Genomic DNA, 25,695 nt, shown 5'->3' on the forward strand with positions numbered 1-25,695 from the left:
CGCCTTCAAGGACACAGCTAGGAAGTCAAGGAAGGGGGAAGTAAATCTATGTTGTCACAGCAGTCGCCAAAAGTTTAAGCATCTGCATAGATAGCTTGTTGGAAGTTTGCAAATGAATATATCTTCCTGAAAAAAAACACTGCATTTCTTGTGAGTAGATAATTCGGGATAAAATAACTCCCATTTGTTTTATTACTGAAAATATTAATGCACGAATAAATTCTTTGGCTGCAAACGAATGTTCTAAGAACAAGGAAGTTAGATACGCTACGTCCTAGTTGTATTTTATGACCAGATCTGGCACATATTGTCAAACAATCGCAATAGGCTGTTATATAGAAAGGATAGTAGTTATGCAGCTTTAAATAGTATGTCGTGGGATCTATAAATCACGTCTTGTTTTTATTGTTCTTCTCTCTGTTTATCTGTCTTTGCAGAAGATACACCGCTTGTGTGAAGAATATTATTATATTATTATGTATATTATTACGTCTGGTCTTTAAATTATAAAAAAAAGATTTAGGCTTAAAAAAGAGAAAATAAAATTTAATCATTTATAAGGCATGTGAATAATTAAGATTATTGAAATATTTATACATTTTAGCGTTACAGAAGTACCTGTTGAAGAGTCAATATGTCGAAAAGGAAGAGTCAGAAAATTGATTTGACAAGTGCTCTGGAAAATGTGGATGCCCTTGATGATATAACACTGAAAGATGAGCAGCCATGCATTGAGGCAGCCAGTGAATCCCTGCACTACTTTGCCAATATGGATACCAACTTTACAGATAGAGCTGCTTTTGTGTTTGCCCAAGCCAAGTACATTGAGCAAGCAACTATACAGGCAGACTTGGTAAATCTTTCATTATAAGTAAATAAAGGAACATTTGTCTGCAGATTTCATCATTGCAATTGATTCAGTACCATTTTAATACTTGAAAAAAAAAAATGGGGGGATGCTTGGCCTTTGAAACAGAGGTTGGTAATGCTCAGTATGCCTATGTAGACAGTAATAGTAATCTGATTTATTAGGGAAGGCAAAAGCCAGAAGAATAAAATGTTATGCTATGTGCTGGAAAGGATGAACCACTTACAGTTCACTCACTGCCAATAGTCTGGTGGTGGAAGCAGATAGCCGAGTTGTTAGAGTGCTGGCATCTGAATTGAAAGCACACTGCATGGTTCAATGCCCGAGTAGTGCAGCAAACTTCCCCCAGTCAACACAGCTGGTGGGAATGAGTATCTGACTCCATAGAGGGTTGGGGAAAATAAGGCAGCGAGGGAGAAAAGATGGGCACCAGTCTCACGTAAAACTGGCTCCGAGAAAAGTGAGGTCCCTAACACCTCACCCACCAACAATCTGAAAAGGTTAGGGAATGATCTTTACATTTACCTTACCTTAATAGTCTGATGATTATATAGTATCACCACCAGACTATGGTATGTTTACCTTAGCATCTAAAGAAAGAATGAGGTCTAGGAAATTAAGGTAGAGGTTATCAAGCAGGTCAGGTATTTTCATTTTGGCAGTAGAGACCAAGTCTTACACTTATTTTCTGCCATAATTCTGCTGGATTGTCTTTAAAATTCTGAAATTTTGTGGTTCTTTATTAAAACTACATCTGTGCATATAAATTATTTTCATTTATATTAATATGCATTCATGCATACTTTTATGCAACTGATATGTTTATTCACAAATTTAAGTGCTTTACTGTTTTATACATTGATGATTAGAACATTCAAAATGTAGTGACCAGACAATCACTTGACCAGACAAAGTGACAAAATTTTTATACTTAGAGATGTGCTTATATGTGTGCACTCATTCACTCATGCCTAGTTAGAACTTATTAAGTACTGTATATTTCTCATACAAAGACTGTATGTACAGAATCTTTTGCTGGAGGAAGGAGAGGAGTATGCTGTCATGCTGTACACATGGAGAAGTTGTTCAAGAGCCTTTCCTCAGGTAAATTTGGATGGTTGTCCATAGTACTTGGTTTTTGTTTTTGTTTTGGTTGGTTTGTTTGTGTAGATAGCCTCTTGCTTTGGGGGAGATAAGCTTTCTATGTGCGTGTATGTGATCCGTTATTTGATAGTTAATGCACTCCCTGATCATCTCCATTTCCCTATCCACAAACAAATATAGAGTATAGAAGTGATGCTACAAAATGATTTTATCTCTTACAAAGATAATATTACCAACAAGAAAATAGTAAAGGAAACAAGGAAAATTATTTAGCTGTATAAAACCCTGCCAGTCATAGTGAAATAGACAATGTAAGTAGCTCAGGCACTTCTCTTTATCATTAGGACTGTTCATCTTTTACTACTTATGGAAAATTAAAGCTTCATGGCTTGTAATCAAACATCCATGTACAGTCCCACTTTGGAGCAGAGAAAAACGAAAGTAACATATCTTTTCAAGCATATTTGATTTTTTTTAATGATTATATTTATTATAAAAACTGGACCTTTTCTATGATGACAAGCAATTTTAGACATCCTATACATTTAAGTCAACATAGTTGCATAAGACAGCACTAATGTGAAAGATCACAGAAACACATTTTTTCAAGAGAAAATGGAAATATTTTTCTAAAGCTTGATGACAGGAAAGTCACCCATTCTTGAAAAAGATTCCTATGCATGCACACCTGTTAATTTGATCTTCTGTCTCTACATTGGTTAAGTCATAACTTCACTTCTTGTGTTGTGCTGTTGACTGATAGCATGTTCTTAGTTTATTAAATAATTTAGAGTCTAGTGGTGCTTTTTTATTATTCTAATGTGTGTTTTGTGTGTGTGTGTGTTTTTTTTTTTTTTAAAGCTCCATGACTCATTAGGAAATGGCGCTTTATAAATGACCTTGGTTGTTGTTGTTATTATTCTTTTAGGTGGCTAACAATGAACAGAAGAATCGCCTGCAGATCTATCAGACTACCATAGAGATAATGGAGCCCTACATCAACAAACTTATGCGATTTATGTTCTTTCAGGTAGTAAAAGACGTTTATTGTGCGTGACTCAGTTGTGATTAATTGTGTTTTAGTTTTATAACTATATTTCTCTTTCTCACGTGCACACATGCATGTATATAGACATGCACACACTCACATACATGCTAGAAAGAATGTGAGCTGGATACTAGAAAGTCACATGCTGTGCAGCCGGGTATAATTTGTCAAATTTGAGCTCTACAATTGTTATTAACAGCAAGAGTGAGTATCTGTTTCCTACTTTCTGACAAGAGCAGAAAAGTATGCTGCCTTAGTTAAAGTGACTGGGTAGCAATGTTTCCATGTGCCGCTTGTGGGGTTTTTATACTTCTAGTAGTCAAAACTCATTTAGTTACAACAGATAATATTTATTTATTGTCTCGAACATAATTTGAGTTTTAGTAGAAATCATAAAGCAGATGATGCAAAATTTGATTTAATACCATAACATTGCTTTGAGTTTAAAAGTTACTAGATAAAAATCATTCAAAATCATGTTCTTGTTTTTCATGACAAAGTACACATTGTTTAGGTCATAATAAATTCTCAAACATGTGCTTGCCATGGGTAAAGGCCTATTTTAACCAGACAAACGGTGTCTAATATTTCACCAAGTTTGGCAGAATTGTATGTAAAGATCACAGGAAACAGTGGTTTTGGGATAAATGTTCAGTTCCCTTAGATAAAACCAGTTTTTCTTATGTAGGGCAGAAGTTCAACCTTTGAACAAATCATAACATGAACATTAATGTATTTGCTAATGCTTCCATTTTTTAAGCAACTGACACGTCTAAATGAGACCACTCTGAGACAACTATATGTATATATTACTGTGTTGACTTTGTGGATTTTATAGAATGCCTACACATGCTTTCTTTTGATGTTCAAGAATATAGTCCATAGAGGTCTAGTTCATTAAACATTTCAAATGCTCAATTTTTCATTTTATACATTGTAAAACAACATGACACAGCCCATCAAAAGCAAACCTGTTGCATCAGCTGTTTTTATTTATAGAGAAAGCCATCAAACAAGTTTGACTGGGAAGTTACAGTGAAGTGGACAACAAAGTCACAGTACACACAGAAGATATTGTTACGTTTTAACGTGATTCTGACCTTACATTATGAGGTTTCACTAATGCAGTTCGAATTTTGCATATTAGCTAAACTGTTTTTGTGTTTTGTTCATACTTATTTAATTTTTTTCTTCAAGATCATTTTCTTCATGAACACTACATGCCCACATAATATTATGCCCACACAAAATGGTTAGTTATTTCTTTTTTCCACATTAATAATCATACTTTTTACCCTTCTACATTCAACAATTATGCTGTCTATATAAGAATACTACCTACATAGGGAAATCTGTAAATTGCATACACTGTGTATGTGCTTTCTTTCAAGTTCAGGTTGACAACTCATTAATAAGAGACAAACAAATGTGGACTACCTCATAGATTTAATTAAATTGATGGGAAAGTTACAGCATGTCCCAAGTGTGTAGTAAATCGACTGACAATATTATTAATTAAGTAAAATGTTAGATTTAGGAAGCAAACATCTTTCAGTCCATTTTCAGCATCATTCTGCAGAGGGTGTAAAAGGATAGGTAAAAATACTAACTAATCCATAAGATTAAGCATTTCATTAATAACAGAGGTAAGAATGCTATAATCCATTTTTAAGATTAAAAATCTCAATAGAAACATAGTTGAGAATTCTAAATGATCCATATATTTAAGATTAAACCCTTCATAACTGACAAAGAGGTTAATCTATACATTTAGCAGACTGAGAATTGGGGTTCTAAATCTTTTTCCAGCGCAAGGCAGTAGAAACATTTTGTGGAGAAATGAAACGCCTTTGCCACACAGATAAATCTGGTACATTTGTGTCTGAAGCATATCTGCTAACTCTGGGAAAGTTTATCGACATGTTTGCTGTTTTGGATGAACTCAAAAACATCAAGGCTAGTGTCTGCAATGATTACTCAGCCTATAAAAGGTAAGTGCATAGTATCTTTGATTGTGTTGACTGAAGATGTGAAGCATATTTTCACCAGTTGATGAAAGTGAAGAAATAACAATGAAGATATGCCAGAGGACTATTCCTTGGAGTTCATTTTCTTAATTTCTTTTCCAGTATATATTTGACTTTATGCTCAAGTATATATGCATGTATGCATAGGAGTTAAAAACATGTCACACATGTGACTATAATTTAAAATACATTGAATTTTCTTAATTGTACCCATCTCTGCCCACTGAGGCATTCCAGTCAGCATCCTTCACAAATATGATGCTTACAGTTTTGGCATTAAAAAATCCATAATGTCTTTTCTGCAGAGCTGCCCAATGTTTACGATCTCACATGGATCCAGAAACTATTCAAGAGTCACAGAACCTTAGCATGAACCTGGCCACCAAAAACAGCATCCGCAATTTGTTGAATGAAAAATTAGCTAAATTGCCTGCTGGTTATGAAGAACTCATGTGTGACATTGTTAACCTTTGTGTGCAAATGTATGAGACAGACATGTTCCTGGAGCCCACAGAAAAATACATGCTAGTTAAGGTAAGCCACTTTGACATCTAAGCAGTATTTTGATGTGCAATTAAGACAATGAACAAAATTATCAGGAGTAAAAAGTATGGTGTGCTGTGTCCATATTGTGGATTTTCCTCTTATGTGCAATGGTGTCCTCACTGATATGCACAGCAGTCCCATGCCAGGTTTAAGCTAATTAAAACAGTATCATATCCTGTAAAATATCAGACAGTAGTAACTAATTATTCTTATATTGCACCTGCTTCTAGCCAGAAGTTACTCACCTTCTACAACACACACACTCACGCATATACAGTGATACCTCGGTTCTCGAACATAATTCGTTCCGGGAGGACGGTCGAGAACCAAATTGTTCGAGAACCGAAGCAATGAAACCCATAGGAAATAATGGAAACTGGATTAATTCGTTCCAAGCCCCAGAAAACGCCTATTTACTGGCCTAATTTGTATATAATATGTAGAAAAATATGAGTCTCAACAAGAAATAAGAAATAAAAGTGTATTTATTAAAACAAAAACAAAAAATAAAATGTACTGTACAGTACAGTACAGTAAATTGTGTTTCATTTACTGTACCTGTACCAAACTTTATGGCAGGAGGGAATGAATGTGGAGGGAGGAGGGAAGGGGGATGGTTATTGTTTTGAAGGGGAGTCCTCTTCAATAAAAACAGAGGGTAACTGCTCTTCGGGTGTTTCTGTTCTCTGTATCTTTTGCTGAGGAGAATCAGAATCTTGCTCTGCAGTTGCTTGTCTGATTTCTTTACGGAAGAATTTGTCAATTGTTTGCTGTTTTTTTTTCTCCTTTGCAAAATTTTGCGGAAAGTGGACATAACATTGTCAACTGTCAAATGTTAACTGCTCTATTTGCTACCACTTTATCAGGGTGATGTTGTTTAACAAAATTTGCGATTTCTGCCCATTTTGCACACATTTCATGACTCTCCACAAAAACGTGACTCTCTCTCTCTGCACTCACACTGATGACGCAAGCAAGGCGCGCTGGGCAGAATGAACGTCATTCGGCTCAACTCGGCTCATCTCGGACGTTCGGATGTTCGAGTTCCAAATATTTGTTCGGATTCCAAGACAAAATTTTCTCGAATTTCCTGGTCGAATACCGATTTGGTCGAAAGTCAAGGCGTTCGAGAACCGAGGTATCACTGTATAAGGGAGTCAAACACTATTAAATACATTTGGAAAAGATGTGTTTCAAGGCTTAAGGTATTTTTTGAAAGTTCTGCATGTCATTGTATGTCATAAGTGAACTGGCAGGTGATTCCAAAATGTGGGCTAGCAACAGCAAAAGAGCACTCACACAATTCTCCTTACCCACAACAGTACTTTCTTTTATGGAACAACAGATATGCCATGGCATTGAACATTAATGTAACCATTTTAATACGAAATGTCAGATGAACCATACCCACAACAACACATTATCTGAAACAACAAATACACCACACCATAACATCAAACACTGTGATGTAGCTGCTACAATACCAGACTTTACTTTTTTTCTACCCATATCTTATGAAACAACAAAATAGCTCCTGAGATTCCGTCTCTGCTTCCCTCTTCTTACAAGTTCAGATATTATGATCCCTAAAATAATATATATATATATTCTCGAGTGGATTAAAGATAAGTACTATATTCACATATCAATAAACAGTGGCTTGTTTGGGGTGTCCTTTTACTCCTCCAGTGTCACTTTAATCTCTGCTAAACATGTACTGTTCTACACGGGACTCAAAAGTCCTCATTATGACTATTGCATTTACCCACACACACCACTGAGCTTAGCTGTGGCAGCTGATTCTGCTGCTGATGGTATCATGGTGAATGTCCTCTGTGATCTTTCTTCGATGTCAAGGCCTCCTTAGTTGCAGTACATGTGTTGACTCACATTGACTTGGCAGATGTCACTGCATGTCATGACCTAACTTTATGTGTGTAGAGAATATATTTTGTTATGCATAAATGACAATTTATGACAAATCATTATTAACTTTTTCACATACATTCTGTACTTTCTTTTCAAATAAAGTATTATTTTGTTCGTATACCAAGGTGATGACCATAGGTCTTAATCTGCTAGATGGTAAAAATGGTGTCAACATCTATCGTCTGGATGGAAAAAAGCGAATAAACATCAGCAAAATTGACAAAATTCTAAAGGTAACAATAGTTGTACCATTCTAATTGCCTCTTATATTATCAGATCAGTGAGTGTGTGTATGTGCAACTATTACACATGCTGTTTATATGTTGATATATTGATGTAAGTAAGGATGTACACGTGCACACCCACATATATGACCTTTTGTTTATATGCTTATGTAGGATCTAGCTTTTGTACCTCTTTATGGGGATATGCAAATTGCACCATACCAGCAGTACATCTGCAGTACACCAAATTATGATCCTTCCAAATGGCCATGCTGTGAATCCAGTGTGCCATGCCTCCAGTCCAGCATGCTGCTCAATCGCTCCGATATTCGCAGTAACCACATGCAGTTCATCAGTCAGTTGGCCAGGGTCAACAATGAGGTTCGTTTCTGAAGGACATTTGAAAACATTTTTTCTGTATTGTTTTCACATTATAGAATGAATATTTTCAGTCATCCCCTTTATTTAAAAATATAGTCATTATAAATAAGTGATGGCTAACATTAGTTAAAAACATACCATTTATAAGTAAATGCACTTTGTCCTCTTATAGCCATCTTTTGTGATATTGTTAAAGAAAAGAAAATCTTGTACAGGCAAGTACAACACACCATAAACAACCACGAACAGATGCAGACAACATGGAACTAACTAACCTTGCTTTGAGAGGAATGCAACTTTTGTCTGGATGGACACAACAAGTCTTGGAGCTGGTAGGTAGACCGATTGGAAAAGTATATGTGTAAAGTTTCAGAAATAAAGAGTTTTTGAATAGTCTGCAAATCATTTATCTGGTATGTTGTCCACAATTTTAATTTCAGAAGTATTGTGCATTACCCAATATAAAATACAGGAGCATTTGATTTTCTACCTGATGTTTAATAAATTATGAAGTATAGAAGTATAATTATGTTGAATAAACATCTTGAGCATACCAGAATTGTCCAGTAATAGCAATACAAAGAATGAAGGGATGGTATTTAGGCATCTGGCTTAACTAAACCTACTCACCTACCTGCTTATCATAAATACAGATGGTCATTTCCTTTCTAAAATCTTATACGGTATGTCCATATACTTAACCTATTCTGTACTTTTTGTTGCAGAACTCATGGAAGCTCATGAACCCCACAGATCCAGGCAGGAATAAAGATTGTCCTGAAAAATCAGAAGCATATGAGCGGGTAGAGATACTTCATAACCAATTCAAATGTTTTTGTGATATTATTAGACTGTTTATTGAAAAAGGCATAAGTGTGACTGGTTTCTTTAACAACCATTACAACTAATATGATCATTGCTGGGTTTTTTTGCAGGCCACTCGTTATAATTACAACAGTGATGAAAAATTTGCACTAGTTGAGGTGATCGCAATGATCAAGGGTCTTCAGCTTCTAATGGCCCGTATGGAGAGTGTTTTTGTGGAAGCCATTCGAAACCATTTGTACTTCAAGTTGCAAGAGCTGGTACAACAGTTACTTCGAGATCCTCTGCGGAAAGCCGTCAAGAAGAAAAATGACATTATTGAAAGGTAGCAAAACAATAAATTAATTGCAGAAAGAGAAAAAAAGAAAAAGAATGAATTGGTATAAACATTTTCAGTTGAAATGTGTCAGTATAAGTTTTCTGGTATTATTGAGTAAGAATTGAGGAGGAGAGTGATGTCCCTTCACCTTACTAGCTCAGGGTTGACTGCTCTCCCTCACTTTCATATTTGCCCATTGATCTGCATGAATTTTTGTGTCTAATGTTCATCAGTACATCTGTTACGATATTTGCTATGTTCCTGTGTGCATTTTTCTATCTCTGCTGCTTTTTGTCTTTTCCTGAACCGTTTTTTCTACTGTCACATGTTCTCTATCTTCCCATTACTTAGATTTTAGGTCTACATATCAGCAGTCTCGACTTCAAACTCTGATTACCTTCATATAGCTGCTTCAGAAAGAATTGATGTTGAGCTATCACAGCAAGCTATTCGTGCAATGCAAACAAGTCTGAAATGACTGACATTAGGTATCTCCAGGAAGCTCAGCTTACGATGACCCTTAGCGTGCTTCTCTATCAAGGATTGTGTTGATGGAATGATATTTCTATGTGTAAAAGTTGGGCCTATGCACCAAATTTTTTTAGATGAGCTTCCATACAAATGTCTTAATAACTTACAGATATTATTGGATGCAGTACTTTATTGACTTACTGAAGATTCCGTGTAATGACAAGGCTGCATTCACCGCATCTGTTCAGCGTGCCTAACCTTCCATTGTCTTCCTTTTATCATTACTGGTCAGCGCAGAGAGTGCAACCTATCACGGCCGTAATGTTGCATGTTACAAGTAAACAAAATAAATAATAAAAAGTACAATGCACAGTAAAGAAGAGGACTGTTATTAAATTATATTAGAATTCAACTAAAAAATTAAAGACACTCATTATAACCTGCATCATTCAAAGTTTGACAAGGAAAGATCTTCTGACTCTAGTCATCATTGGGCTAAGAGCTCTCTCTCCCAATTACACGATTCTCTTTTCTAGTATTCTAGCACATTCACAGTAAACTGTCATCCAGACATCCCTTCAAGTAACTGTACATAAAATAACACAACTAAAAAATCAGCTGTACATAGTCATTATCAAATGTTTGCTGTTTGCATTCCAGGCCCTTCATATTCACAGAGGTTTCTTTAACACTTTCTTTATCTTAGACCTAAAATACAACTTGTCACATTGGTAGGTTTTGAAACAATGGCAGAACAAAAAATGGAGTGTAAATTTTGTCTGATTTCTTTTTTTTTTTTTCACATGGTGTGCATGTGTGTGTAGATGCATGCAAATGTCTAGTAGTCAGCACATGTGCATGTGTCTCTGTGCCAGTGATCATGTTCATGCATGCATTGGTTTGTGCATTTATGTGTCAGAATTATCAAGACTGTACGTGATGCCTGCGCAGACTGGTTTCGTGGTGCTGAGCCAGAAGATGATCCAGCATTGCGAGGTAAAAAGGACCCAGAAGGGGGCTTTCCCATCAAACTACCAAAAAGAAAAGTTGACCCGTCTTCAACACAGGTATAATTTAAAAGACTGCGACATTATGTTATTTTACATCTTTGTTTGAAAAAGTTAAGCTAATGCAGGAACGACTTTTCTGATTTTAACATGAGACACTTTCATATTTTTAGGGGTTTTTTTTCTTTTCTCTACCATTAAAAATTGTTGAGCCAAACAAAACATTTCTTGTTTATGCGATCAGACAGCTATGACCTAAGACAAGCAAAACATTGAAACATGCAGTCATTGTGCAAATGACAAACTCAAGATAATAATTTCTTAAAAGTTGATCATTCCTTAATGATAACAAATAGTTTAAATAATTATAGTCCTTTAATAAATAGTTCCAGACCTGAAGTTGTATTTATGAAGACATTGCCCTGGGTAACGGAGAAATCTTTGTAGCTGAAAAGAGGTGCTCATACCTTGTAGATGTTGCTTTATGTTACTTTACTCAAGAGCATCTTTGCTACTGCTTTGTAACTGTGGTAAAGCAAGATCTACATGATCTCAACACTGTAACTCAGGAGATTGTGCCTTTGATTTCCCTGTTGCTCTTGGGCAAAGACTTACCCCGGATAGTGATTCTATTGTTCCAGCTGTATATGGTGAGAACAATGCTGGAGTCATTAACTGGGATGAAGACGTTGCGCAAGGCCATGGACCCACGTCATGTCACTTTAATTGAAGATTTTCATCACTGCTCTTTCTTTTGGCAGTATCTGATAAACTTCAACCGTGAGTCAGGCATATGACTTTGAAAATATAATTGATCATAATGCAGACTTCTTTCGATGATGAAAATTTACATGTAAGGCATGAGTCATAAACTTTCTTGTAATTAACATTATGCTTTTCCATTTTTAGGATCTTTATTCAACTGCTGTGACCTTTCTCAGCTATGGTTTCGCGAGTTCTTTTTGGAAATGACTATGGGTGCTAGAATTCAGGTGAGAAAGAGGCGTTTCAATAGGCAGCCAGATTTTTACACAATAAAACTTCTGTTCTTCATGCATCTTATTTATGGAAAAAAACCATATATTAAGTTTATTCTCTATGTCACTTCTGTTTCAGTTCCCAATTGATATGTCCATGCCTTGGGTGCTGACTGACCATATTCTGGAGACCAAGGAACCTTCAATGATGGAGTGAGTAAACTCTGACAATAATAGCACCGTCATGTAATTTGTAAATAACTGAGGGCTGGGCTATAAAGTCTCAGAAAAGAATATATAGCATTTGCCAAAGATAAGGGAAATAATTAGCCAAGATCTTGTTTTTATACAGCACTTGTTTGAATACACACAGGTCTGCATGCTTCACAGCTGGATGCAGGCATATTTATGTACATGTTCATGCATGCAATAATGTCCCATGCCAATAAGCCTTACATAAATATAACAGATATTATTTTTATGAAAAAAGAAGATTTCGTGCAATCAGAATTAAAAGAGCGATAAGAATTCAAGTTACATTTTTGTAAAACATAAATTTTCAAAAGTATCAATGTTTCAGGTATATTTTGTATCCATTGGACCTCTACAATGATAGTGCACAATTTGCTCTTCTGAGGTTCCGGAAGCAGTACCTTTATGATGAAATAGAAGCAGAGGTATATTTTTTCTGTAATTTACAATCCTTTTTGTGCTATTTTAAGTTTCTCTTAATATTATTTTCTTGTCTTTTAATTTTTTTCTTTCATTTTTTTCTTTGACATAGGATCACACATATAGATCTTTTTACTAGCACACTTGACTGTCCTGGATGTGGCACATGTTTACAGACAACCATGATGTTGCCTTAGCTGCTGATTTGGCTTCAAATAACACAAAACCTAAGCTGAGATATGAGGAATAATGCATTATAATACTTTGTTCAAAAGCATACTATGATTTGGGAGTGTCAAATTACTTGTTAGTGATACCTTTGTAAGAGAGTGGATTCAGAATTTTGTCTATTTATTTTAGTAGAGGTTTTGGAATTATTGAAGAAAAGTGTTTGCATCAGGTAGTAAATGAACTTTATTTCCTTGCATAACAATGTTAAATTTTTTTTAACCTTAGGTCAACTTGTGCTTTGATCAGTTTGTTTACAAGCTGAGTGACCAGATCTTTGCCTATTATAAGCATCTAGCAGGAAGGTAGGCAGCTATTTTTATTTAGAGTGGATTCTGTTGTATCCATATTTGTTTTTAATGTAGAAAGAAAGAGAAGATTGATAGATAGATGAATAATATACCTTGGCCTAAAGGCTGTTCCTAACTGAGCAGTGTACTGAACCATCAAACCTCGGAAGTGCCCCAGTTTCCATTGTATCGGCAAAGGTATTCACAACATATTTGCCAAACAAGTTTGGACTTTGCACAGCTTGCTGACTGAACTTCCAGTGTCTCAGACATTCATCCCAAAGCAATTCATGTCCCATAACACACATCTTTGCCAAACTTGCCTAGTTAAGAAGGTCCTTTAGAGGAATTTAGCAAGCACAGATTACAGTACACAGTAACTTTCATTTTAATTAAACAGTGCCTTTTTTACATTTTTTAACAGCATTTGGATCATACAAACTTAATTGTTAATTAATAAAATTGTTTGTTTTAATCCACTTTAGGTGCATTGCAGTTCGACAAGTCTGAGTTAGTATATTTTCATTATGTTATCGAGATGGTTTTTTTTTTTTTGCAGCATTTTTTTGGATAAAATGTTCCGTGCAGAGTGCATGAGTGCTGGAGAGAAAATATCCTATCCTCCACCAAACCGCTATGAGACTGTTCTCAAGCAGAGACATGTACAGGTATTTACTTAGTAGTAGCTTGGGTTTCCTGATTAAGGCTTTAACAATTGGCAATGAGACATTTAATTTATGGTCACCCTGGTATGCTGGTATCCACAAATTCAAGTATTTGTAAAAAAAAAAATTATTAAAAAATAAATTAAAACGATAGGAGAACACATTTACATTATAATATAAACAAAATATACAGAAATCAAATTTTCTGACCACAATCAAAGTTTCTCGAACTGTCATCAACTTTGAAACTTTGGTGTTCTTAATATCTTCAAAAGAGTTTTCAAATTGATAAGGGCAAGACAGATTTGACAAAATAGAGAAAACTTACAAATGGAAATTATGGATAATATTCCTAACATAGATAAAATGAAGAAGGCCATCTAGACAAGTTTGTAGCATTCATTGTCTACAGACCACACCACTGTCAGAACCCTAAAAGACCAGAAAGATAATGCTTTTACTATAAATCTTTGGCAGCAAATAAGGAATCACCTAGCCACAAAGATAATCCATCTTCAACCTATCTGACCACATAGGTGGTTCATAAAATGAACCTAGTATACAGAAGAAAGGCAGATAAGCATCTACTCAAAAGGCTGGTACACACCACCATGTATGTCTAAATTCTATAACTAGGTCACACTGCTTCAAGACCTTTTTCATGAGGATTCAGTTTCTTGTGCAGGTTGTCCTTTTAATGAAGAAATTGCATTTCTTGATTAAGTAGCTGCGTGTTGATATTCCTAATGTCATCTTGTAACTGCTGGCTAAGAAAGGTCAACACAGTCAGTGCTGCTGATGCTCACCAGCTGCAAGGAATATGCAAGGCAACAAGAGCTAAACATGAGATACAAAGCCCAAGTACAAACAAGTGCTTGACTAACAAGTAATTTATGGCTTCTTTTGAAACTGATTTCAGTTGCTGGGCCGTTCCATTGATCTGAACCGACTCATCTCACAACAGATAAATGCTGCAATGCAGAATGTTCTTGACATTGCCATATCACGCTTTGAGACAGGAGATCTGACTGGAGTTATGGTTAGTGTTCTGTCTATCTGAGATGTTCTATTCAGATTTTACTTGTCTTTTATTTTTTCCCTCACTCATTTATTCTTGTAACCTCTTATTGATTGGTCAAAGTTTTACAGCGAATATTTGCAGCCATGCTTCATAACAGTTTACATACTGACATTACAGAGGTTTTTGTGTGTGTGTGTTTGCATGCATGCATACACCTGTGTATGAGGGTAGAGGGATGGATGTTTGCATGAGGTTTTATGGAATTTGAGCATACAGATGGGAAATTTAAAGAGATTTTAAAACTTAAATAGGAGCTGGATGGACTTTTGGAATGCAATCGCCTAGCACACCAGATGATGGGAAAATATCTGGCACTGAATGATTTTGATGCCATGCTGCGAGAAGCCAACCATAGTGTGTCAGCCCCATATGGTCGCATCACTCTCCACATCTTCTGGGAGTTAAACTATGACCTTCTTCCTAACTACTGCTACAATGCAGCTACCAACAGGTGCACAGCAGAGGGGTGGGGTAGGGGATATAAGCAAATTCAGACTGCAACAGACCTTTAGTCATTAAATATGAACAATTTTACATAAAAGAGAATCAAACAGGAGAATCATTACTATGCTAGTACATAAAATAATTTTCTTTTTTGTTATATGATGTCTGTATTATTATCTAAGTTTTTTTTTCTTTTTTACATAAAGCTGTATAATGTTGCTGTACAATGCTGCTATCATTAAAATTAAACTCAATAGCTATTTCTTTTGAGTATGTTACTAAAGTGTAATAATTAATATCATGATGGAAATTCTATGAACTCCTTTCATTCTTGTCTTGTACTTTAGGTTTGTCAAATGCCCTTCAATATTTGAGAAAAAGCTTAAACGAGACAAGGCACCAAATACATCACCCTCCAATATTTGGGGAAGCAAGGTAAATAAAGAGTGATCTGCCCTCAGTATCACCAAAGTACTTTTCAGTCTAAAGAGCTGTTGTTCTTAAGGTTAAAGTCATTCATACTGCAGCCATATTGAATTGGCCATTAAATTGGTCACTCCAAAGACCCATTTAAGCTTAAGTAATGTCATGTGTAACAACCACTGTTTATGTTTCAGCGGCTGAATGCTTCATTCAGCACTGTCTTCAGTTTGTACAGTGGCTTTCTTGGCTTTCCTCATTTTCGTGTTATGGTTCATATGCTTGGCTATCAGGGTATTGCTGTTGTCATTGAAGAATTGTTGAAGAGCACACAGTCTTTTGTAAGTTTTCTGAACATTGATCATACACTTTGTTTCTAAGTAAACAAATTTTTATGTCAGGGTAAGGATACATTGCCAGTCATGTTTGGTATACATGAATGAGCAACATTCAGAGTATCCTTTGTGCTGTTTGATATAAAGCATAGTTTTAGACAAACAAAAGTTTTTGCTTTCCTTTGAAAATGTTAAAGATAAAAGAAAAGCTTTCTTTTTTTGTAATAGCAGCACAGCAATCTACAATTCTTTTGTATTTTTCAGTCTTTAGCCTGATGTTTACTTAAATTATAAAGGGTGTGAGAAAGTCTTTCTCTGGTCTTCATTCTGTAAATTTTAAATTCTGAAATAATGCTGAAGACCCATTTAAATATGTTTCTTATTCTCTCCCTATTCTCTCTCTATATATAATATATATATAGACACACATGCACAAAAACAATAACATGTGATATGTGCATGTACAGGTGAGTGGCGAGTTGCTGCCTTACATGAAGCTTCTCATGAAAGCCATGCCAGAAAAGTGCAAGATGCAAAGCTATGAATATGGGTCCCCAGGTAAAAATTTATCAGCAATTCTTTACACTCATCTAAAACATTTGCACTTATGGTACAGTCATAAAAGAGAGCAAAAAAAAACCTGGAAATAGTACCTAGGATGTAATTATTTATTGTCTACATGAAAAATTTCGGTGGCTTTTGCTCTCAAATCATGTATCAGAGATCAAGCCTATTTTCAAGAGCTATAATTTAATACCATCTTATACCTTTATCTTTTTTCAAACAGGTATCTTACAGTATTACCTTGCTATGCTGCAAGATTTCACACAGTATGCAGAACTTAAATCTGAGGTTTTTCAAGGTTTCAAGGAAGTAGGCAACACTATGATTGTCTGTCTTCTCATTGAACAAGTTCTGGTGGGTTTAAAAACTTAACTATCTGGAATCTCAAAATATATCTTTGCCCTGGTTTTATTCAAACATCAGTTGATACTTTATGACAACCTTAATAAAATTTTGTGCAAAAGACGGTAACCAAAGCAAAAATGACAGCTATGGAGAAAGGATTATTATTGCTGAAAGCCAAGGGAATTAACTGGGATATGACCAAGTAAACGAAGGGTAGAAAACATTTTTCTTCCAGTTGTGAAGAAAACAACTTGTGAATGCCATTACATGGTTTCATCTTCAGAATCAAGAGGAAGGTGTGGATCTCTTCCAATCTGGTCCTTTCCAAAACATCATTCCTAAACCTTTTGTTGCACAGTCCAAAGAGACTACAACACAATCCAAGGAGAAAAAGGGTAAGTCTTGAAATATTAAGCTCAGTCCTCATTGTTCCCCAAAGCAAAACTAAGTGTATGTATCTGTAATCAATGAATCTCTAATCGTTTATGATTTTCATACACATTTCATGTTCTCTCTGGCTGGTATAGCAGCTCAGACTAAAAGGTTACTGCAAATGCATCTTTTGTTTGTATTAAATTACCAGCTAAATGGGTCGAGAAATTTATAATTGAAATAGTCTCTTTTGATGGTTTGATGGTTAAAAGGGGGCAAAATATTTGTTGTACAATGAATTTTGTCTGAAAGGTGAAGATAGCCATGCTTCATCAGTGTTTTTGGAGTCACTGACAGGTAGAAGCTAAGAAATTAGATCTATAACTTCCATCAAGTATACTCACTTTTAAGCATGCAGAATGTATACATTGTGTGTAAATCATCATGAAAATGGGGAAAATGGTTTGCTCGGCTAATGGAACTTTGCAAAACCCATTCTAACTCTGACACATTTGCACTGACATATGTCCTTGCTTATTAGGATACATTTGGTTCACTTATCTACAAATAGTGTTATGACTTGTAGTTTGTTACCTTGAGATTTATATTTTCATATATATATATGTGAGTGTAGCTAAGTTAAAAGCTGTTTTTATGCCTGGCTTTGTGAGTGAAGTTTATTCTATAAACATTCATTTTGTTACTCAATCAGTGTTGCATCCCTAGAAATTCCTGTCTTTCTTAGTTACATATGTCTTCCTATGAGTAATGCATGTTTTAATGGTGAGTGGTTGAGCATTTGTGTATCTTTCTCGCTGCATGTTGTAGCTAGGACCCAACTGCTGTCAGTTGCAGCTGACTGCAATAAAGCTAGTGAAATGCCTTCATTGTATACATGCACACACACCCACATTCTTTCTTTTTCTCTCTTTCTAAACATATCTATGTTTATTATGGGGAAACATAGGCAACACAAACATGGATACACATGCATTTGCATTTACTTACATATTCACTGGAACTCTGATCTCCTCTGTCTTCATTGCTGGTCATTTGCCTGTACTTATATATTCACTGCAACTCTAATCTCCTCTCTCTCTTTATTGCTGGTCATTTGCCTGTCCATTAGAAAGAGGAAGAAGAATGAGTGCAGAATGTCTTTCTCATACAGAAGAAGGAACATGCCATGTTTTGTTTTAAGAAGCAGAAAATTTGTTCATATTAGGGACTTTTCTTATACACACAAGTTTCTTGAAATCATCTTTTGTTTGAGCAAGACATGTTGAAGCACATTGGCTTATGCATTAATGTAAATCCGAACCTGGTGACTAATACTTTTTTAAAACATGTTTTGGAATAATGAAAGTTTTGTATTCAAAGAAGAGATTTTTGTGAAACAGTATTTTTATTGAGAATGGATTATCAAGTTCAAAAATGGCTTGTAAAAATCTTTTTAGGAAAAAAAACTTACTCTGTATGTTTAGTCGGAGTTTGTGCTGGCTACGGAAATTTGACTCTCATACATCAGGTATCATGCTTATAGATGTATTCTCAAAATATATTGCAGGTGCCCACAAAACTGAGAAAGAAATTAAACTTTACCGATTGTAAATTTCAGAGTCCAAGGAATATGAAAAAGATGTGAAATTAGCTATGGCTAAGCTGGAGAAAAAGTACTCCGCTCTTCATATAGTGCCAATGGTGAAGAAGTATGGAACCACAAAGGCAAGCGTTTTGAACTTTTCAAATGTGATTGGTTTTTATCACTTCTTGTAGCGATGTGCACTGATATTTTTCAGAAATATTTAACAAATAGTGGTTGTTGTCAGCATGACATACTGTCACAGATGTCTACACTCACACCCAACACTCACGCTTTCACCTTGACATTAGCACATTCTTTCATTCAAAACAGCTATATCTGCCTCTTGCCTGCCCTGTCTCATTTTAATTATGAAAAAGAAAAGTGGTAACACTTGCTATGTAAAAATATACACAATAAAATAGAAGAAACAATACATCAACTTAATCACTTCCAAAAATTAAACACAAACAAAAATAAACACATGACGCTCATACCTAGTAACTTTTCTTAATCAAAACGTCAGCCGCATTTGAAGAATAATAGGAATTACCTTGGTGTGTGCTCACAGTGTCATTTTACAACTCTCATTCATGATGCTTTGATGCTTTACTCATGACACAGTTGCAGTCACTGGAGTCTGATGTTCTTGGAATCCACAAGATGCTGATAGGGTCAAATACTGCACCTGTTAATAAGTTATAAAAAGAATTGGAATCTACATAAAATACAAAAATTAAAAAAGCAAATTGTACAAAAGCCGCGATATGAAGAGAATGTGGTTACTGCACCTTACTTAGAAGACTCAGTCTCTATTCCCCCACACGCAGTGTCTTGGCACTTGCCATGTCTCCTTGGGAAGTGAAGTGCTGGCCAGTGACTGTTAATAATCTTGTCTCTCCCTATCCCATTCTAGAATCTTCTAAACAACTTGATTACTTATTTAACACATGCAACTCAGCTTGCCTGCACCATGCTGACTCATTCACACTACTTTCCATGTCACCCGGCGGTTACACACTGACTGCATGTACACCGATGTCTTGGTGGAGTTTATCTTGTATTCATTATTTTGAAAGAAAAAAAAAACAAAACATTCTTCTTATGCCCTCAGCAAGCAGATGTTGTTGCACAAGGCGACCTCTTGACACGTGAAAGGTTGTGCTGTGGACTGTCTACATTCAAAGTTGTTCTGAAGCGACTAAAGGGATTTCTGGTCGACCCCATCTGGCAGGGACCACCAACTGCAGCAGGAACCATTCATGTGGATGAATGTGTTGAATTTCACCGTTTGTGGAGTGCAATCAATTTTGTCATCTGCCTCCCTGTTGGCGAGCATGAATTTACCATTGAGTGAGTACTAGTTTGGGAGCAGTTAGGATTCAGACAAAATAGAGGAAACCTGTGTGAAATGCAGGCTTTTTTTTTAAATACAAACCCGTTAATTAGCAACAGGAAAACTTGGTTGTTTTATTCAATAGCAGATTAGAAGAATTTTACTTGGTTTTTTCTTTTTTTTTTTTTTGCTTTTTGTTTTTTGGTGTCATAAGTGAGCGATGAATATATTGTAAGACGTGTGAGAAGGCAGTAATGCTAGGCAGTATGCCCTGAATTTTTTTCTGATTGATATACACTACTCTCTGGTTTTAAATATATGCAGGCAGATGTTTGGAGAGGGCCTGAACTGGGCAGGATGCATTTTTATTGCTGTTCTTGGGCAACAACGACGCTTTGAGGCTCTTGACTTCACCTACCACCTACTGCAGGTCAACCGGCTGGATATGAAAACCATCAAAGATGATAATGTCAAAGGAATTGTGAGTTACTTTTCTTCCAGTGATGTAGAAAACATACATTTTTATCAAAACTTACCAAAAAAGAAAAGTCAGACAATAAAACTTGAAAATACATTATCCTACCAAAATTAAACATTAAAAATAGGCACATTGAATAACGTAAAAATGAAGTACAAGAGTGGAATGTAAAGCAATTGATGAAGGTATGAAGGGATGTAGGTACTATAAACAGTGTAAGATGGAGTCGTTACATGATGGTTAACTTGACAGACAATATTGCAAAAGGAGTTAAGGATAGTAATTCAGGGATAGTACTTAGTGAACAGCTATGTTTTCAGAGAATGTTTGATTGTAGCCTTGGAGTCCGAGTGACGTGTGATGTGGAAGAGAGTTCCACTGCTTAGCAGCACAGAGGGAGAATGTCCATAGTCAGTTTGTGACTGTCTTTGTGGGAGGGATTGGAAGGTTTTGAGCAGAAGTGTGGACAGACAAGATTTCAATAAAGTAGTAGGAGGAGGAGCCTTCAAAGAATCCACAGCCTAGAGTTGAGAGCTTGTAGTCTATTCTAGCTTTAATTGGTAGCCAACAAAGAGACTGAAGAAGTGGTGTGACATGCTCAGATCTCGGAAAACAAGACGAGCAGCTGAGTTTGGGTCTTTTTGAAGCTTGTGAATGAGAAACTGGGAACAGCCAGCAAGAACAGAGTTGCAGTAGTCTAGTTTAGACAGAACAAACGAGCATAAACTGAAAACTAAAGTTTTGGTTTGCACATCTTCTATACCAGACCTGGGCAAACGCCGGCCCGCGGGCCGGATCCGGCCCGCCTCCTGTCTCTGACCGGCCCGCCCGCTGGCCGCCCACCAGTAAATATACTATATATACAGTATTGGGTAAAACTGAGTTAACTACATTAGTCCGGCCCTCTAGAACCATCCCAGTTTCTCATCCGGCCCCTTGGGAAAATTAATTGCCCACCCCTGTTCTATACTATATGCAATCCCTTTTAAAAGCTAAAATAGTACCTTGAAATGTAAATCGCCTGAACTTAATGTTTGTGAGATCTGAATGATTATTTACAGTTAGCAGTGTGTCACATGATTAAAATATGCAGAAAATTTAATGCTCAAATTGGTTTTGTAGCTTTAGAAAACAGGAGTCCTGGGAAAAAACTCTGTAGAAGTAATGAACTTTGATTGTGTTTATGATTGTGATTTTGGCTTCAAGAGAACCGAAGTTTGTATGCTCCTCACCCCCTTTTGAAGCTGCAAATTCAAAACCTCTTTTACATTTGTGTATACATCAATACATAAGTGTGTTCCTACATTACTTACATTTGGCATCTTATGTCAGTTTTGCTTCCAGATGTTTCAGTTGTAGCAACAAGTATATTCAGAATTTTTGATGGATTGCTTACAGAGCTTAAAGAAAATGACAGAACGAATCCGCAAGTTCCAGATTCTCAACACTCAGCTCTTCTCTATGCTTAGTAGTTATCTTCAGAAAGAAGATGAAGCCACAACCTCACTGCAAAATGTCTGCTGCTATACTCCTCCCATGCATCCATCTGTTGCTACTTCAGTTTAGAAGAGTGTTCCTTCACCTGCCTGAGAATCTGTCACAAGCTTATCCATTGTAGTATTATCAGGGCATTATTTTACTCCACTGCTATAGCCATCAGTAGCTGCTTTATTACTATGGAGAATGGAGAGTCAGTCATTCATTACTGTCTTAGTATGCTGCTGCGTAGTTATGTCAACTTAAAGACAGGTTTTGCACAATATAATGAGTGCTTGGGTATCATCACTGTATCAGATATAAAAGAGTGAATGGCCAGGTCATGTGCCCATGTGTGTGTGTGAGAGAGAAAGAGAGTGGGTGGGAGGGAAGATAAAGGGGTGTGTGTGGCTTTTGTGTTTTATGTGAACAAAAATAGAATGCATTTTTGTTTCCAAATTTTTGTGTACATATGTGTGTGTGAATATTTTTGTATGCTTTCATTTTTATGAATAAATCTTTATTATTCATTGTTATGATCAGAGCACTGAGAAATTCAGTAGAATACTGGACAAACTGACATGGAAATGGGCATGGAGATGCTGCAGTTTACCTTGTTACTGGAGGTTCTGTGCCTTAAAAGTCCACAACATACAGCTAAAATATGAAAGAACTTATAAGTCAGCCAAATAAATTACCTTTATAAAGACTTATAAAAAAGGACAGTACTAAATTTTTGTGATGTAATTTGAGATTATTTTATGCATTCCCCTATTTTGTAGGTTAACTGTCAGCTATATAAAGCTTATTGACACTCAGTGCTACTCAGCATCATGGTTTTAATGTACATTGTGCATGGTGGCAGTATAAAGACAATTCTGATCATTCCCTAATTGCTTCACAGATAACTACAAGATTGATTGTTTGCTGAGTATTTCCTGTTTGAACAAAAATGGTTTACTTTTTTTTTTCCATACTAAACCAGCAGTAAAGAAGGATAAGTTCAGAATGGATTGTGATACTATGATTTATCAAGAGACTAAGATTTTAAAATATACAAAGAGATGAAATATCAACACAGATTACTGTATAGAATTTCTTGAAACAAACTGACTGGTGTGAAAATTGTTTTCAGGTATGTTTTGTTCAACATATTATTGAAAGTTTCTATTTATAGTGTATTTATAGTTTATCTCCTAAACAGTGTGTCACACAACTATACTTTTACCATTTATTTATGATTGCTTTTTTTACTACCTTATTTTCAGAAGAATAGCATTTATTCTATAGTTCTCCACGGTTACTGGAATCATCAAAACTGGAGTCATTCCACTTTTTACTTACTGATGCCTCCCACATTCCACATAAAATGGAAAATCTGCAAGAACATGCCTTACTTGTAAATCTTGTTACTGTATGAATTCATTCTCAGAGAGAAATATTTATATATTTTTAGACTGTGTATCTTAGCATTTGAACAACAGTTTTCCAGCCTGTTACCTGTAAATATATATATATCAGTTGTATAAAAATATATGATTACATATTCACTGTTTAGAAATGAGTCTTATGAAGTTATTTTTTTCAGTTTTAATTACAAGGAAATGTTTTCTTGAATAATCAAATTGTCTTGTGGGTTTAGATTACGTTGTTAACTTTTGAAATGACTGGGAACAAAGGATTAAGAAATAACACATGTGTGAGCATAAAGTATCATGTTGACACTTTCATTTATCCTTTGATGGAACCTAATTTATTCTATGTCTCGCTTTTATAAATATATTGTGCTAATACACCAAACACCATACCACCCATTCTCTTCATCTGTATCCTTTCAGATTTGGAGGATTTCTATCTTTCATTTGATTGAGTGGTAACGGTCATTTTAGGCATGCTGTAGGGTTTCTTTGATTTTTATGTGTCATTTTGATTACAGACACATTAAATTACTCTTTAAAATTAAAACTTGGTTATTTTAAGTTTTTCTTAAACCTAGGTTCCTCTCAGGACTGATATTACAAACTGAACTTTTTAGACTTTTTTTATTGCTGTTGTTTGCTTTCATATTACTCTTCTAGCAGATGCTAAGTATTACTGCTTTGAAGGATTATGAGAGAGCCCCATTTTGTGCACCTTGGCTTTACCAAGTATTATTAGTTAGAGAAATTAATTTGTGATCTTTAGATCACCAATGTTCTTATTACTTTCCAGAGTGTGCCCATGGAGGAAGTAGTATCTTTGGCAGCTTACTGTTGAACATTATTTGTTATTAACAATATATAATATCCTCTTAATATTGGAAAAACTTGGCAGCTTCAGGTTATGGCTCACTTAAATGAACTGCCATAAAATTTCTCAGTTCCCTCAATTCTATATAAAAAATATAAAGAGATTAAAAAGTAAAGAGTTATTAAAGTGCTTACACTGCACATGTAATTATGGTACTACTATTATTGCTCATAGCTTAATAATATTACAATGGCTCAGTGTTTTTAAAATTTGTGAGCATTATTTTATCATTTTGATTGTTGTGCAAGTTTTAGCATGAATTTCATAATTGTGCCTTAAAGCAGTTGGCTGGACCTCAGATGAGTCTGTGGTTTATTCTAAAACTTATAGTCTGTGATGAAACATTTTGAAAATGTTTTAGGATTTTTGCATTTCGTTTTGCTGTTGATAATGGCAGTGTTTGTGGAAAAACTAACAATGATGAGAAAGGCGAAGGAGAAATATTTCCCTTATCTGCATAACTGATGACATTTACTGTTTGCCTTGAGAGCTTCAGCAAGTTTAAATTAATTTTCTCTGCAGGAGATCATGTTAACAGTTCTCTGTGATGTAGCTGTGTAACTATTTGACCCGTTTGTAAAAAAGTAGCTGATATAATATAGTGATGCTGGAAGTTTGTACGGTAGCTTGTAAGTTTGCATGTGTGAAAAAGATTTATAATTGTAGAATTGTTGATTTCATATTCAGAATGTTGCTTAGTAAACTAGTATCATTACCTTCTTCGTTTTGATAGCTATTTTCATGAAAACAAGGAACAAGATATTCATGCCAGCAATACTTTTGATATATTTTTATTCTTATTGCTAAATAAGCATAATTACAGGTGTCTTTGTAAGGATTGTGTCGATTTCCATAAATTTTTATAGTAATGATATTTTTAGCTCTGACTCCATGACTAAGTACATTTTTAAGGTTTTGTTGAAAGCCAGATTTATAAGACATAATAAGATAGCATGACAATAGTATTGCATGTGTCTAGCTCAGCCCAACTTAAAGGGGAAATTTAGTTTTTCTTTAAGTCGTAAAAATACATGAGAGTTTGCATATAAGTGTATAAATGACTTTCTATGCATTAGTGGTCTACTTGCATCCTTTGCTAGCACTGTACTCATAGAGCAGTTTATTACCTTGTTTCTCCATTCCATAAACGAGATGTTTTCAGTATATACTACAATGTGCAAAAAATGTTACTACTATCACTGCAGCAGAAATAAAGTATCTTGATTATTATTTTCATTTGTTAGGAATGGCCATGTTTCTGATTCAGATTCTGGTTGTAGACAGCTCCTATTTTTCAATATCCATGAATTGGCAATCTTCCTAACATCATACCTATAGCTGATCTCCTTAAGACTTGAAAGCTGCCTGTTGACATAAAAGAGAGGTATTAAG

General features: G+C 35.4%; 1 protein-coding gene and 1 long non-coding RNA gene across 4 annotated transcripts in view; one reads left to right on the forward strand and one right to left on the reverse strand.

Moving 5' to 3' along the window:
- Positions 1–25,533, forward strand: LOC112569922 (cytoplasmic FMR1-interacting protein 2-like). 3 transcript variants are annotated; one of them, XM_025248002.1, is made up of 30 exons: positions 1–150; positions 605–853; positions 1,895–1,972; positions 2,901–3,002; positions 4,830–5,011; positions 5,353–5,581; positions 7,648–7,755; positions 7,921–8,127; positions 8,343–8,459; positions 8,853–8,930; positions 9,063–9,277; positions 10,662–10,809; positions 11,391–11,529; positions 11,659–11,741; positions 11,866–11,939; positions 12,307–12,403; positions 12,855–12,931; positions 13,476–13,584; positions 14,501–14,620; positions 14,914–15,113; positions 15,454–15,541; positions 15,724–15,867; positions 16,329–16,419; positions 16,649–16,779; positions 17,054–17,165; positions 17,455–17,499; positions 18,761–18,867; positions 19,839–20,077; positions 20,385–20,541; positions 21,937–25,533. In XM_025248002.1, the coding sequence occupies exons 2-30, from the start codon at positions 635–637 to the stop codon at positions 22,102–22,104; spliced, it is 3,864 nt and encodes a 1,287-aa protein (XP_025103787.1). In that variant the 5' UTR covers positions 1–150; positions 605–634; the 3' UTR covers positions 22,105–25,533. The 3 variants fall into 3 exon arrangements, with proteins under 3 accessions (XP_025103787.1, XP_025103789.1, XP_025103788.1); XM_025248003.1 differs by having other exon boundaries at positions 14–150; positions 613–853; XM_025248004.1 differs by lacking the exon at positions 17,455–17,499.
- The window catches only part of LOC112569928, a 2,184-nt gene continuing 1,424 nt past the window's right edge, over positions 24,936–25,695 (reverse strand). Inside the window, exon 3 of the long non-coding RNA XR_003100556.1 lies at positions 24,936–25,668. This is a non-coding gene — a long non-coding RNA (uncharacterized LOC112569928). The remainder of the gene's footprint in view (positions 25,669–25,695) is intronic.

The sequence above is a fragment of the Pomacea canaliculata genome, linkage group LG8 (assembly GCF_003073045.1).
Source record: "Pomacea canaliculata isolate SZHN2017 linkage group LG8, ASM307304v1, whole genome shotgun sequence".
In the NCBI taxonomy this organism is placed as follows: Eukaryota; Metazoa; Mollusca; class Gastropoda; order Architaenioglossa; family Ampullariidae; genus Pomacea; species Pomacea canaliculata.

Coding starts and splice junctions, on each gene's coding strand:
- LOC112569922 (XM_025248002.1), top strand. CDS start 635: ATGTCGAAAAGGAAGAGTCAGAAAATTGATTTGACAAGTGCTCTGGAA. Junction 14,621..14,913: donor GAGATCTGACTGGAGTTATG/GTTAGTGTTCTG, acceptor AAACTTAAATAG/GAGCTGGATGGACTTTTGGA. Junction 16,420..16,648: donor CTATGAATATGGGTCCCCAG/GTAAAAATTTAT, acceptor TTTTTCAAACAG/GTATCTTACAGTATTACCTT.